The sequence below is a fragment of the Osmerus mordax genome, chromosome 3 (genome assembly GCF_038355195.1).
Source record: "Osmerus mordax isolate fOsmMor3 chromosome 3, fOsmMor3.pri, whole genome shotgun sequence".
Taxonomy (NCBI): Eukaryota; Metazoa; Chordata; class Actinopteri; order Osmeriformes; family Osmeridae; genus Osmerus; species Osmerus mordax.
Window position 1 is genome coordinate 15618159 of NC_090052.1, and position 13844 is coordinate 15632002.

Here is a 13844-nt window from a genome sequence, read left to right on the forward strand (position 1 = left end):
TTAATCTATTATGTAATTAATTGATTAGTTCCCGAAATAGAAGTCTCACTGAATGGGAAATGATCAAGCGGACAAGGACTTCAGGGCACCCGGCAAATTACTCCAAATGTGAAGACATCTAGGCAGTCTACAAAACATAGTACTGATGCGAGGAGATCAATAGCGGTGCGACCTTAACCGATACTTTACTGCATTCGATTTCATGAGAAATGGGTCGTTGACATATCAATGTCCTTTTTATATGTGCTTCCGGCTCTTAAGAAGATCCGTCCTCACAGACAGGACATGCAAACAATTATGCTTTCCCATGAACTTGACCTCTCTCCGACAAAAAAATCAATCGACAAAGGAATCCCTGTGGCAATTGCGATAAATATTTTTGTCAAGATGGCAGACGGCTGTCTCATACATTTTCACCTGACTAAATTGAAGCAAATTTCGATTTTTTCACATCATAAAACATTTTAGTGGTCATGGGAACATGAACTGAAGCAGTCGTAAAGCGGTTCCCAACTTTTGCACCACAGACGTTTCAGTACCATGGACAGCTCACTTGATTCAACTCAGTACACATCACAGAAACTAATACTTTTCCGAGATTGACATTATGTGACGCGTCTATTGGTTACAGATCCGACTTCTTCTTTCAAAAATTCAAATTTAACTTCAACATTGAATTGTAAAGCAACAGTACCAGCTTGCTTTACACAATATTTTAAGTATGGACACAAAGTAGGCCTAGCTGAGTTTCATTCACTCTTTAAGCTCTATAACTCACTTACCTAAGTTAACTTATATGCATAACCCTGATATTGATTGAGAATCTGGATCCCAGGTCATATAAACATAAAACCCCACAGCTTTCTGATTTCCTCTCAGGCACTCAAACTGGTTTCTGGTTGATTGAGATTAATGCCATGTTACAAGTGACCCTGTGCCCACTGTTGGCCACAACCATGTACTAGAGGTCTGATGCTTCAGCATTGAGCAAATGACACCCACACAGGCTCAAGGCCTTTTGGAGCATTAAACTCCCTCTTCTCTCGTATCAGCAGAGGAGCCTGTGCTAGGGTAAGGGTCAGAGGGATCTGGCCAGCGCTCGCATGCCTGGGCTGGGCACTCATTTGCTCTTCTTGGCAAACGAGAGCTGCATCGTGTCAGCTGGGGTAGATGACCACCGCCTGATGCTGAATACACTGCATGCTCTCGAGCAGATGTGTTTGCTATCAAGACAACGGAATAATCTCACTCCACTGCCTCAATTAACCTGACAAACTCATTTTTAAGTCGATGAGATACAGCACGGAGTTCTCTCCCCTCAACCCAAAACTAGGACGAAAATGCTTCCATCTTAAAAAAAGCTAATGGGTTTTGAGTTTGTTTGTGTGTATGTTGTGCATGTAGTACGTAGTACATGTAGAGTGTGTTTGTGTGTGTTTGTGTGTGTGCATTCCAAGGTGTGATGATCTGTGAAATTATCTCTTGCCCTTCAGACTTACAGCCCTAGAGGAGGAGCAGCAGCCTTCTGTCCAAGCAGCATGGAGCAAAGCCCTAAGCTGGAGAAACACTGGCTCATCAAGCACTGACACCCAAAATAAAAGCTATTGCAGACAATCCATTTAGTCTGTTCTGTTCCTCTGCTTCTATTATATATATATATATATATATATATATATATATGGATATGAAGCCCTTGCACACTGGTGTAAGCCGTTGATACCCAGTGTGAGTTCACCACATAACCCAGCAGGAAACCCTGTCTCTCTCCTCTCATCAAACACAACATGTATGCTCTACTCTGACTTCATTAGTGTTCCACCAGTGGAACATCCCATCTAGGCTGGTGCACTCTAGCATGCTGGCATGTCATAGGAGCATAATAAAGTGGCATGCCATCCAAGCTAACTGGCTATTGAGCATGTCTGAGCGACATAAGATTATAAGTAAGGGTAAAACAATATGCCTGACCAATACAGTTTTTAAAGCACCTTCATCACTGTGGGGACTACATGGACTTCGCACCTAGGAATGATCCAACTGTGGGCTCAGTTATGCCTGTTTTAGAGGTTTAGAACATGGTGTTTAAGCATATACTTTTATTATTATAGTCATATAATATAAGAATCATAGTAATATCTTGGACTGAAAAGGGGAGAGACGGGTTGGGTCTCTATCTCCTTTTTAAGAGCCTCTGAAACTGTGGCTGCATCGGCTGGCTTGCAGCAAGGGGCCTAAAAGGAGTGCCGTGACTCAATGATTCATAAGGCTGAATAATTCAATGGTTAGATGCATGTAGTGCGCAGCGCCCCTGGTGAACCCTGCTTCTCTCAAACTCACTGCAGATCCTCCCTCCAGTGGACTGGGCCACAGACTTCCATACTGACAAGCTTCCATCGTTGTTTTAGGCACCTTGACAGTTTCCCTTCATGTAAAGTCACATTGTCAAGACGTGAGATGTCATGTGCTGGGAGGGACACAATGGGCCAGTTTGGGTCATGTTTTTGTTCTCTCATATACGTATTTGTTCCGAGAACCCAGAAATCAGGTTTGGTTGCCAGTATTTTAGTAATATATATATATATATATATATATCGATGTAAGAAGCTTTCTGCATTGCAACCTACTTAATCACAGTTTCATCACATCACTTAATTAGCTGCAAGGACCGCAGGCCACATTGACCAGTGACAGCGCACAGATTGAGAAGAACTTTGAACTGAGTGCACCGACTGAGCCCTGGGAAATAGAATTAGACCCAAACACTCATTGTGAATGGATGGCTGGAGGGCTGAGGGGCAGCAATATGGCAGCCAGATCTGGAATAACATTTTGCATTGGGGAAATTACAGTATGTATGCGTGGTATGTGTGTATAAGTAATGGGGTAACGGTTGTGTTTATATAGCATTTTATGTGTGTTTAGACAGCATTTAATGGGTGTTATGAATGGGTGTACTAGGTTGATAGGGGGTCTATCTTAGCCATGATCCTTGACAAGCTTTCACAGCACACAGAATGAGGTCTACTAATCTGCTTGTGTGTGTGTGCTGGTGTGTGTGTTTGTGTGTGTGTGTAGGTGCAAGACAGTGTCTAGGCATTGATGCAGTACACAGGCAGCAAGAGTGATGCTGATGTAAGCACAATGCATTTTTAAACAGCTGAAATTATCAACCCACCCATAAGTAGGGTAGATCTTGAACCACCGCATTCCTCTCTCTTCAGAGGCTATGTAAGCTACCTTCATCAAATAGATGACCTCATAACCACTGATGCAAACAAACAGGAGCGTTCCTTATATCGATGTAGCATTAGACGCGGCTGTTTTTCACAATCTCATATTATATTTTCCTACGGAATTATACATACACAAAATGCTCAGTCAGACTACAGTCTACATCTACTTCCACAGAGAACGGGACACCAACAGTCTGGCACTGAGAGAGAAGAGACAAGCAGGAATCTGTGGTGTAAGTAGGCCAACCACTTTACTGGGGAGGCTGGTGACGGTGAAATCACCAGAATGTTCTCAGCACTCCCTCCTCCCCCTCCTCCATTCTTCTTCCATATTGAGCAAAAGCGCCATTTAGCAAACAACGTTTCATTTTTTTAATAGGAATAGCCAATGCTCTATAGTTTCCATTGAGGTGTGTGTTTTGGTGTTTTTTAATGTGATGTTTGGCAAAGGCTGGATACAATCCGTGCATCTGGACAACACAGTGGCCTAAGAAATGCATTAGCTTTGGTGGTACAGTAGTTCCATTCTTTTATCATTATTCAAATGTATTTAATGTTTTTATAACTGCCTGCTTTGCCTCCCAGGGGTTCGACACCAAAGGGATATTGCAGAGAAAAACAAGTGAGAAGAATGGGTTAATAATGTGTTCAATCAATGAGATTGAGCCTGTTGCCATGTCAGCATTCTGATGCAATACCCGCTTCCTGCACGTGCTCTGCTGTTTCACCTGGGGAAGTCAATCTCCATGATTTCATTGAGAAAAAAGCAGTTATAGGAGGGCTGAGATTAGGCTAAACTAATGAGACTGGTATGGAGACTAAGTGGTGAGGGAGGCATGTACCACAGTCAGTCAGGTATTGGGTAAAATGTCTATCTCTCTCCATCTTAGCCTCTCTTACGCACCCCCCCCCCCCCGCCCCCCATCCAACCACCCTCTCCCCATCTGTCATTTGTACCACAAAGTCAGAAGAGAAATAGCATGATCAGCAGCAACATCCGCAGCTGCAGGGTGTGAAACCCGGTCTGTAAAGGCCGCTTCGATTCATGCTAAACACAAATGGCCATTTGACCTTCACAATTGTGTGCCTGTCATTATGTACTTATGGTCTAGGCCAATGTGTGTGTGTGTGTGTGTGTGTGTGTGTGTATTGTTTTGCCAGTTAATTTGCTTTGCAAATTGCAAGATTTTCCTTTATAGAAAATAGTGCAAAATGTAACCTATTCTGCCACCCAGTGTCCAACGGTGGTACTGAAGTGTTGTGTTACATTCATTCCAAACATAACACAGGCAGACATACACGTTTGCAGACATAAATTGCCAACATTTGGGACTCTTTTTCAGTTACAATTAAATTATTTTCAAAATATCACTTTTTATGACAATGTTACCAAACTATGTTTGATAATACAACAGTCAATTTCCCAATTACCTAATTCATCTGATATCACATATGCAATGGCCTTTTGCGTTACGTTAGGTCTACCTGTTTTCTGAATTCCACTGCCCTCTTTTCATGTACACAATAGCCTAGTTTGTGTCAAACAGTCAAGAGTAAAAAAAAATATGTAAAGGCAAAATTATTAATGAAAAAAAAAAAAAATCAGTGGCAAATCCATTTTGACTTGTGATTTCCCTCATACAGTGAAGTTATTTCTTCATTTTACTTCAGTCCTCCATAATGTCTAAGCATTGTAAGACACTGAAATATCAACTTACAGCAATGTGCATTGTCACAAACTATTCCTAGATTTTTTTCCGATGTGTTACTATGGTACAATTACTGGTACTTGCTGTTATTATGTCTATATAATTTACATGGCTCTCGTTGACCTGAATTACAGGCTGCATACGCGACTGTCACTAATGTTACTACAACATCCACAATGCATTTGGTTTCAAGATGGCGCCCTGCTCTGTAGTCATTAGCAATGTCAGTAATGAATTGTGACAACATCAATACTGAACAAACTCTGCATTTAAAAGACGAGAACACGTATTAAATGAAAGCATGAGGGTACTGCTTAGAGCTGTAAAACAAATTTATAAACAACCACTATGCAACGCCGCATCCCGTAAACGGTCCATTGCAAGTTCATCTGAAGGAAGTGGCCTGCTACAGCCCAGACATGAAAAGCTGATTTTCTGCTCCACCGCAGAGCTCTTTCAAGAGCTCGGCGGTAACGTGGAGGTAAGAACGGAGTTTATTAGTGAGGAAGAGGAAAGTGCCTTCATGAAAGAACTTGAGCAGGGGCTGAGGAAGAAACGATACGAATTTGACCATTGGGATGACGTAAGTTCATGGCTAGTTAGCGAATACCTATTAGCATATGTTTCTTTGAAAGCTCTACATTGCCCAAACCTCAATATATACTTTCTGACTCTGACCAGTCCCTTTTCCACTCATTAGGCGATCCATGGTTACAGAGAGACAGAACGGGACAGGTGGGGGGCTATGTGTACGGGGGTGCTGGAGAGACTAAGGACTGTGGCTTTTCCCAAGGGTAGTACCCTCTTGGGTCCTGTCCATGTTCTGGACCTAGACAAGGCTGGATACATCAAACCCCACATTGACAGTGTGAAGGTATGTGGTCATTTTGCTTACATGTGCCAACTGGTAGACCAACTTGACTTGAATGAAAATAGACAAAGATTCATTCAAGTTGTGAATAGCCTGTTCTCTCATTCCAAAACTGCCATGGGGCAGTTACGCGACAGTTAACAGTATAATGCTGCAGACACCCAATGCAGCTGCTGACACTGTTGTAAGAAACGCAACTGCTGCGAGACACTGGGGAGATTTTTCGCAACAGGTGCAAGACTGATAGTGTATATCAACAGCACAGTACCATTTTTGCTGCAACTGCATCTCGAGCAAGGAGTGGACAATTGACCTATCACTTAATGCTGGCTGCTCTTTCAATCCCTAACTTCATAACTCTACCCTTATCTACCCATACTCTATCTCTTTCCCTTCTCCTACCTCTTCACTCTCCATTTTTTTTTCTTCTTTCATTTCTATATTCAACCCCATCAGTTCTGCGGTAGCACCATAGCAGGGCTGAGTCTGCTGTCAGACAGCATCATGCGTCTGGTAAAGGAGGACGATGCAGCCCAGTGGTTGGACTTGCTTCTGCCCCGCCGCTCCCTCTACATACTCAGGTAAGGATGGAACACGGGTGTATCTTCGTGGGGCTCAGTCCTAAGCAGGAAGGAAGGAACAAGGTGCTACTTGCAGCCTTTATCTCTGTAGAGAGTGCAGTGAGAGATCCTGATGTCACACTAATTTCAAAAGTATTTACCTTCCCTGCATAGTTTTCATAGTTTTCCATCGACTGGTACGTTCCTCCCCCTTATCTCCCTGCAGGGACCAGGCCAGGTACGAATTCACTCATGAGATTCTCCGAGACGAGGACTCTGTCTTTGACGGAGAGAGAGTGCCTCGTCAACGAAGAATCTCTGTCATCTGTCGGAACCTTCCAAGTTAAGACGAGGAAGCCAAGTGGGGTGTATTACTGCAACATAGACCTCTGCTACAGAATCTGGATCTACAGTCCCACATCCTGGGATGGAATATGAAGGGAAGCGGATGAAGAGGATCTAAGGACGTTGTTCCCACTATACAAATATCACAAGGAAGGCTCCTCTAGTGGAAAATCTTGAAATCCAAAATCAACAAAACTTTGTGACATTGTACCCATGCATGGCGGACATGTTTTGAAAGGCAAACCAGCACTTTACCCAGACAAATAAATGAAATGTGTTCAAATGACATATTGGGCTTGCTGTATGACATGACAGGTGCAGGTCTAGGTGGGCAACAATGTTAGCCTGTGAGGAGTGTCTGTGAGGAGACATGGTGTAATTATCTGTTTCAATCAAATTGAGACCATATAAATGTGAAACCAAGTGTGATCATATTAGTAACGACAGGTCATGTCTGATTTGGGTATTGAACTCTTGACTTTTTCAATATGCCAGAGGTAGGCAGATTTGTTACTACCATACAACATCTAGGCATGTGCCTGACTAACAGTAAAAGCTTAGACCACCCAATAATCTAAGTTTGTCAACGGTTTCCTCACTTAGACTATTAGAACATGTTCAAGGTAAGACAACAGCTCACAAATTTGGCAGATGTTTCGGTGGTCTATACATTTAAGTAGTAGCTAGATATACATTGTTAGTCAATTTGTTTTAGGTATTATCTAGCTAACGTAGCTACCTTTCTTGCAGTTTCTTGCAAAGGTTGTCAGACTACAGAGGGAGATTACCAAGACATCAGACACAGTAACAGTGTATCTTTTATTACAAAATTCTAACAATCAAAAACAACTACAAAAACAATAGCATATCCTTTACAAAGTCAGTTCCAAAGAATTTGTTTCATAAAGATTACATGGATCTGTATGAATTGTGGAGTTACCAGTTCAGTTCATGGAAAAGTATTTTCATATTTTGCAAATCGCCTTGTTAACTGCTTGACTAGACCCCACAGAATCTCCAATAGCACCTGTTCTCCCAGTTTCTACCTTCCTCTCCAACACCCCACTTTTTGTTTCAAACCCAGAATGCTTAAAGCAATGTCGTTTGAACATCAGTTAGGAGAAGGAAGATTTTATTTATTTATTTTAGTTAGAACTTGCTCCCTAGCTTAGAAAAAAACAAAACAGGAATATCTCATCCTTCTTCCACTTCCTCGGAAAGGGCAAGCAGATGAACAATTGTCCTGTGTCCCCCTCTCCATCCTTCGGTTCACTCGGTGAGGTAGAAGTGCATCTTGTCGTTGACGTTCTTCCTCTCTGGGTTGAGCCGCTTGAGGATCTGGGCCAGCACGTTGACCGTCTGCTCGCTGCTCAGGCCTGTGCGCTTGGTCTGGAACTTCTTCAGCAGGTCTTTGGTCGTCATGGGCTTCCGGATCAGGTAGCGGCGCACGGCCTCCTCTGTCAGCTGCACGTCGCTGAAGAGAGAAGAGTCACAATGTCGTTTCATGAAAAACATGGCTCTGAAAAAAGTGCGCGGGCCTCATAGAAGTCAAGTCAACATTCCCATCTGATTGGATGAAAATAAGTTGTTGGTCAATGTTTGACAGAACAAGAGAGGGAGCACACAAGGGGGTGGGTAAAACTCTGGCAAGAACATTTGACAGCAGATGTAGAGTTCGCTGTATCAAATCCCCCGTATGCCGCTTTGGATGCCAGAGTCTACTACATGAAGACAGTACAATCACAATACAGGGGGGAGAATTGTGTGCAGTGTGTGTTTTGATCGCTCATAGCTTATGTGTTTAAAGGAGACTGGGGAGAGTGATGCCTGTGATGGGGGGGGGGGGAAAGGAGGGCTTGATGGTGTGTGTGTGGTTACCTGGTGCTGGGAGTGGATTTGCCAGAGGGGGGCTGAGGGGTGCTCTTCCCTGAGGGGGCAGGGCTCTGGGTGTTGGGCTCCATCTTCAGCCTCTTGGCAGCAGGTGTGTCTGAGCTTGGACCTGCTGGCTGTCTCTTTCCTGGGGGGACGGGGACGACGACGACAACAAAGGAGGAATAAAAAGGAAAGATTGAGAGAAGGCAAGCCACCTTGTGCGGTAATCCTGTTCCCCATTTCACCCTGTGTGGACATGAAAAGGTGTGCGTGTACCTTGCTCTAATTTGCTGGCTGCAGCCCGGAGAGTGTTGGATGTGGAGGCGGAGTCTATAGATGGTGTCCCGGGGCGACTGCCAGTCCTGGAGCTACCCCCGGAGCCACGACCACCTCCCCTCTTAGGCGGGGTGCGCTTCTTCTGTAAGACAAAGAAGAGGGCATGAGGACAAGAGAGAGGCAGTGGAGGAAAAGGGTAAACACACACTCACAAACAACACACACACACACACACCGCCATAAAGAGTGCAGATGCCGATTCTCCTTCAATGTCGCTGTCGTCTGAGCTCTCTGACTCCCCACTGCTGTCTGAAACACACACACACACACACGTTAGCCCCTGTGCAACTGCTTATCAGGAGTCAGATCTCTCAACATGAGCCCAATATGCTGCATATGTGAAGCAAGAGACTGGCGCAAACCAACGAACGCTGCTTGTTCGATTTTTATAAAAAGGTTATTAAAAAAATGCTTACCTTTTTTCTTCTTTTTCTCCACCTGGACTGGTGTCTTTTTTCCATCCTCTTCCTCCTCTTCCTCTTTCCCTTCTTCCTCATTTTGTTTTTCTTCCTCACTCTCCTCTTCACTTTCAGATGCCTCATCGATTCCTGTGGATGTTTATGGCAGGTTTGGAGCATTCACCACTTAAAATGAAGTGCATTCCCACACAGACACATTAACGAAGATGCTTACCTTTAGGGACATCCTCTTTGCTGTTGTGTTTGTTGGTCTTCTCTACCTCCTCTTCTGAGCTGTGGGCAAAACGTGTGTGTGTGGGGGGGGGGGGGGGGGGGGTGAGACACGTGAAATCCGCAAGTGCTGAAAAAAGCTGCGTGTGTGGTGTGTGTGCGCTCACCTGCTCTCGTCAGACATGTAGTCCACCTCGAGACCTTCGTAGTCCCCATCGTCACTGTCCTCTATGGCCTCGTTGTCGCTTCCTTTCCTCTTCTTCTTCTTCTTTTTTCCTTTGGCCTTCGCAGCCTTTTCTTTTTTGGCCTTCTTAGCCTCCACATCTGCCCGACCAAGGGAGGGGGGGGGAGTGAAAGAGAGTGGGATGAGAAACAAGGGAGTTATGGTAGGTTGGAAATAAAATAGAAAGAAGCACACATTTGAATACTTAATCCAGTGAGATCCAATCCCGCAATCTAGTTTTTAAAACTTGATTTTCCTACTATATCATACTCTCTTCCACGTTCCCAGAGTCTGTATTTCCCCAAACACAACGCTTCTCCCCTCATCTCACCATCTCCCATGCTATCGTCGCTCTCGTCACTGCTCAGCTCCAGGTCGTCCTCCAGGTCGGTGATGCGCAGGTCCCCTCCTTTTCCTCCCTTCTTCTTCTTCTTCTTCTTGCCTCCCTTCTCCCCCTCGTCGTCGTCGTCGTCCCCTCGCTCCGGTTCCCGAAGGCGCCTCTGCACCATGATGCTGAAGTGGTTCACCACCTTGTTCCTCCTAAAGATTCGCCCGGATGAGATGACAAGCCTGTCTATGTTTTGTGTGTCTGTCCCGTGTGTGTGTGTGTGTGTGTGTGTGGGATGGTTCAACCTCATACCTGCCCCACTCCTCCTCTGCCTCCTCAGCGGTAAGCGTGCGGTGCTTCGCCTGGGGGACAAAGTTGTACCAGCCATGGACTGGGAAGGCCTCGAAAGCCCCATCAGGACACTGTGTGAAAATGTAGTAGGAGGCGTTCTCTGTCACTCCGCCCTTCTTCTGACCTTTGAACCTGAGAGAGAGTAGGAGACAAATTAACCCCACATACACAGATCCCTTAGACCGGGAGTGCACTGGTGCATTTGTAGCCACCGGTTTGTTTTTGTGACAGAGTGTAGCAGCCAGTGTACCCACCGCTTCCCTGCTTTGCCATTGACCTTGAGGATCCAGGGCTGATCCTCCACCTTGAACTCCCGTGTGATGATCCCAAACTTCTTCCTTCGCGCCTCCTCCCGCTGCTTCTTGCCAAACTCGCTGCCCGCCGCACCTTCCGGAGTCTCCTCCTCCCCGTACATCCTCCTGTTACTCATGTCCCTCTCCATGCGGGCCTGACGGAGGATGAAATGTGTGGGGAACAGTGAGGGAGGGAGATATGGACACTTGGGAGGAGAGAGGGGCATGGCTTTGCCATCTTACCCGTGCCTGGTGTTTATATTCTTGTTGTAAGCAGGATAACCAAATAACCAAACCAGGAGAACCAAATTAATGAAATGTATTAAACAACAACAAATTAAGTATAAATGAACGTTGCCATCTATGTGCATGGAGATGTTCTGCAGGGACATCAGGAGTTGAGCTCGTTTTTTGGTTATGGGAGGTGATCGTCGCATTTGTAAGTCAGAGAACCGAGTTTGAACGGCAGAATGGGCACATCGGGAGGAAGCATTGCTGATGAGGGATGAGATGACATCAGTGACATTAGCAAGGAGGTGATGTGGTGGTCGTACTGCCAGTACCTGGGTCCAGGTGGAACAGTTTACTTTATCCCCAGAGTTGAAGGCCATGATGCTGTACTTCTTACTGGTGTTTCTGACAATAGGTGAAAAAAAAAAAACACACAAATAAACACACACTGGCAGAAACGGACTCAAAATGATGCACAAGAAAATACTTTGGTGGGGGAACCTGATCATGGTAAAAGTAAATGAGTTGATTAACTATTAAAGCAACAAAGGGCAGTTTGTGGCAACCCGAGTGGGAAGGGGGTGCCATGGCCCAAGCAGCACCATGGACAGCGGCACAGGCGCTTAAGAGGGCCCGCGTCTACATGCCTTTCCCCACAAGATCGGAGTGAAAGGGACACAGATGAAAAAACTCACAAGGTAACTGGAAAAGTGAGAAAAGAGGCCAGCTCCCTCAAAAAAGGGAGGCAAGGCGAAGGTGAGAGCCAGACTCCGACAATTCTGTTTTCTGTTTCAACTAAACTCCACTCTGTAAATTATTCACAGTTCCAGTACAATTAAGGCGATGAGTTGTGGAAGAAGTAGCCAATGCTCTCCAAGAGCAAAAACCTTTGTTAATTCAGTTTTGGCCTTTTCTGTTCAATCCTTTTTAGTGAACAAAAACCTGCACCCCGGTGCATAGAACTGCCGACCAAGCTGTCAGACCCTATTTCCATGCACTCTTCCGCCGTAGCTCTCCGTGGTCACCACAAGCTGCTTGCATTCCTAAGTGGGATGGTACTCACTTGGGGACTCTGACGACATACTCTGTGGAGGAGGAACTGCTGCTTCCCTGTTGAACACAGTCAGAGATTTGTGATCAGCTTCGTGGGGGAAAATTCCAGTAATATTAGGCTTTGGCCTTACAAAAAAACAAACTTGATAAACTAGGCTATATTAAGACCCCAAAGGAAATCAATAGAGTCCAAGACCATGAAAATGGCTCTTGAGCCTTAGCCTCAAATTATTGGAGGGGAGCAAGTTATAGGGGCTTACCACAACGTTGATACAGCTGTTTGAGTTGTTAGCAAGATGCTTCATAAGAAAATAGCCACCCCTTAACATTATCTCCAACAAAGAAAAAGGAAACGACTTTTTCACGAAACACACTCACTAGTGAAGTCATGATGGTTTGTGGACAGAGATGGTGGCGTCACCGGTAGCCTTAAAAAGCAAGACATTTACAACAATAACAACATTCAGGTTAGAAAAGAAGTAGACGGATAGTTTCACAACTAATCTAGTACACGGTGAACTGAAATGCAGCAAAGAACCACTACTGTAGAGATTGAGTTCAAAATATAATATGTGGATCATGCAAAATGCGTAAGTGCTATGATGGTAAGGTAGAGAGCAAAGTGCTACAAGCCAATTCATACAAATAGCTAGTCTAAATATACTTTCTTAAAATGGGCTGAGCTGCACTGCAGGCTGATTCTAAGCCTTTGATGTCAATTGCTAAGCTAACTCGCTAATAACGCTTGTTTCTGAACCATTCATTAAATGTGCATCGCCTTCTAATATGATATGCTGTCCTGTAATATTGACTCACCTTAGCTAAATATACTTAAAAATGTAAATCCCTATGTTGACGTTAGACAAATTATTTTCTAGTTTAATCATATGGCTGTCTGTATGCACTTCATCCGCTTCTGCTGATCGGTTCGTCTAATCTAATGTCGTCGACTGGAAACATGGTGCTTGCATATTGGTCCTAAGCTTTGCCGCCCGTTCTAGAAAACCAAACCAAAAGCAATGAATTCCTCGTTCCATTTTTAGCTATTTGTAACACACCAAGTGGCAAAATTAGATAATAATTAACACAAAGATTTGTACAAAAGTTCCTTTAATTCACAATTCAGACGTTCTTTACCCAACATGACAACTAAATGGGAGAGGAAAATAAGAAGAAAGAAGAAAAAGAAAACAATGCGCACTCATTCCTGCCAGGCCCCAATTCTGTTAAACCGATGCTGCTGTCCATGCCTTTATTTTCCATGTTTTCAGAGCAAGCTATTTACATGGAAGTTACAGTTCATCAGAGCATGTCAGCTTTACAAGACAAATGGCTGTAAATCTGAGCAAGGCTCTTTTTTCTTTCTCCAGTCTTTTTCTTGTCACTTCTACCATCTTAGATATTCTACACAAGAGTAATAGAAACCCCATGATCTGTTTAATGCAGTGTTTATTTTAAACTAGGTTGTAATGTCTGGAACCTTTAGTTTGGTCTTTGAGTTGGTCTTGTCGAAATATTGTACAGTTTGCATATGTTGTTTGACATTTCAACATCTAACTAGGGCTAACTCTAACCCTGTGCGCTGTAGCTGTAGCTTTCGTGGAACCAAATTTGTGTTTTCCTTTCAAATGTAATGTAAATCCATCAAAAAACAAATGACAACCTGTTGAATTGATGACATTCTTCATGAAACTCACCAGTAATATCCTTAACACATTTATCAGTGGCTATTTCTTACACCTGTGTCCTTGTAGTTGCTGCAACACAATCATCTTACATATTCCCCAGGTAATATATATATGTATATATC

The 13844-nt window shown here is 44.1% G+C and overlaps 2 protein-coding genes across 3 annotated transcripts; one reads left to right on the plus strand and one right to left on the minus strand.

Moving 5' to 3' along the window:
• The first annotated feature begins 5151 nt into the window (after positions 1-5151).
• On the plus strand, positions 5152-7159 carry alkbh7 (alkB homolog 7). Its single transcript, XM_067233330.1, has 4 exons — positions 5152-5525; positions 5643-5816; positions 6270-6394; positions 6600-7159. The coding sequence occupies exons 1-4, from the start codon at positions 5244-5246 to the stop codon at positions 6718-6720; spliced, it is 702 nt and encodes a 233-aa protein (XP_067089431.1). The 5' UTR covers positions 5152-5243; the 3' UTR covers positions 6721-7159.
• Positions 7160-7523: 364 nt separating this feature from the next.
• Positions 7524-12960, minus strand: gtf2f1 (general transcription factor IIF, polypeptide 1). 2 transcript variants are annotated; one of them, XM_067233328.1, is made up of 14 exons: positions 12870-12960; positions 12413-12462; positions 12045-12091; positions 11314-11386; positions 10712-10905; positions 10419-10589; positions 10110-10318; positions 9723-9879; positions 9560-9618; positions 9343-9474; positions 9102-9175; positions 8867-9008; positions 8597-8735; positions 7524-8192 (listed from the first exon to the last, which is right to left on the minus strand). In XM_067233328.1, exons 2-14 carry the CDS (start codon positions 12422-12424, stop codon positions 7988-7990), a joined length of 1614 nt encoding a protein of 537 aa, XP_067089429.1. In that variant the 5' UTR covers positions 12425-12462; positions 12870-12960; the 3' UTR covers positions 7524-7987. The 2 variants fall into 2 exon arrangements, with proteins under 2 accessions (XP_067089429.1, XP_067089430.1); XM_067233329.1 differs by having other exon boundaries at positions 12851-12959.
• Positions 12961-13844: the final 884 nt, after the last annotated feature.

What these genes read in the sequence shown, in the direction of transcription:
- gtf2f1 (XM_067233328.1), bottom strand. An exon ending in ACTGTTCCACCTGGACCCAG is followed by an intron (nt 10,906 to 11,313) that starts GTACTGGCAGTA and finishes ATCCTCCGTCAG; the next exon opens with GCCCGCATGGAGAGGGACAT. An exon ending in TACATGTCTGACGAGAGCAG is followed by an intron (nt 9,619 to 9,722) that starts GTGAGCGCACAC and finishes TTTTGCCCACAG; the next exon opens with CTCAGAAGAGGAGGTAGAGA.
- alkbh7 (XM_067233330.1), top strand. Translation starts at nt 5,244, where the DNA reads ATGAGGGTACTGCTTAGAGCTGTAAAACAAATTTATAAACAACCACTA. An exon ending in CCCACATTGACAGTGTGAAG is followed by an intron (nt 5,817 to 6,269) that starts GTATGTGGTCAT and finishes CAACCCCATCAG; the next exon opens with TTCTGCGGTAGCACCATAGC. An exon ending in CGCTCCCTCTACATACTCAG is followed by an intron (nt 6,395 to 6,599) that starts GTAAGGATGGAA and finishes ATCTCCCTGCAG; the next exon opens with GGACCAGGCCAGGTACGAAT.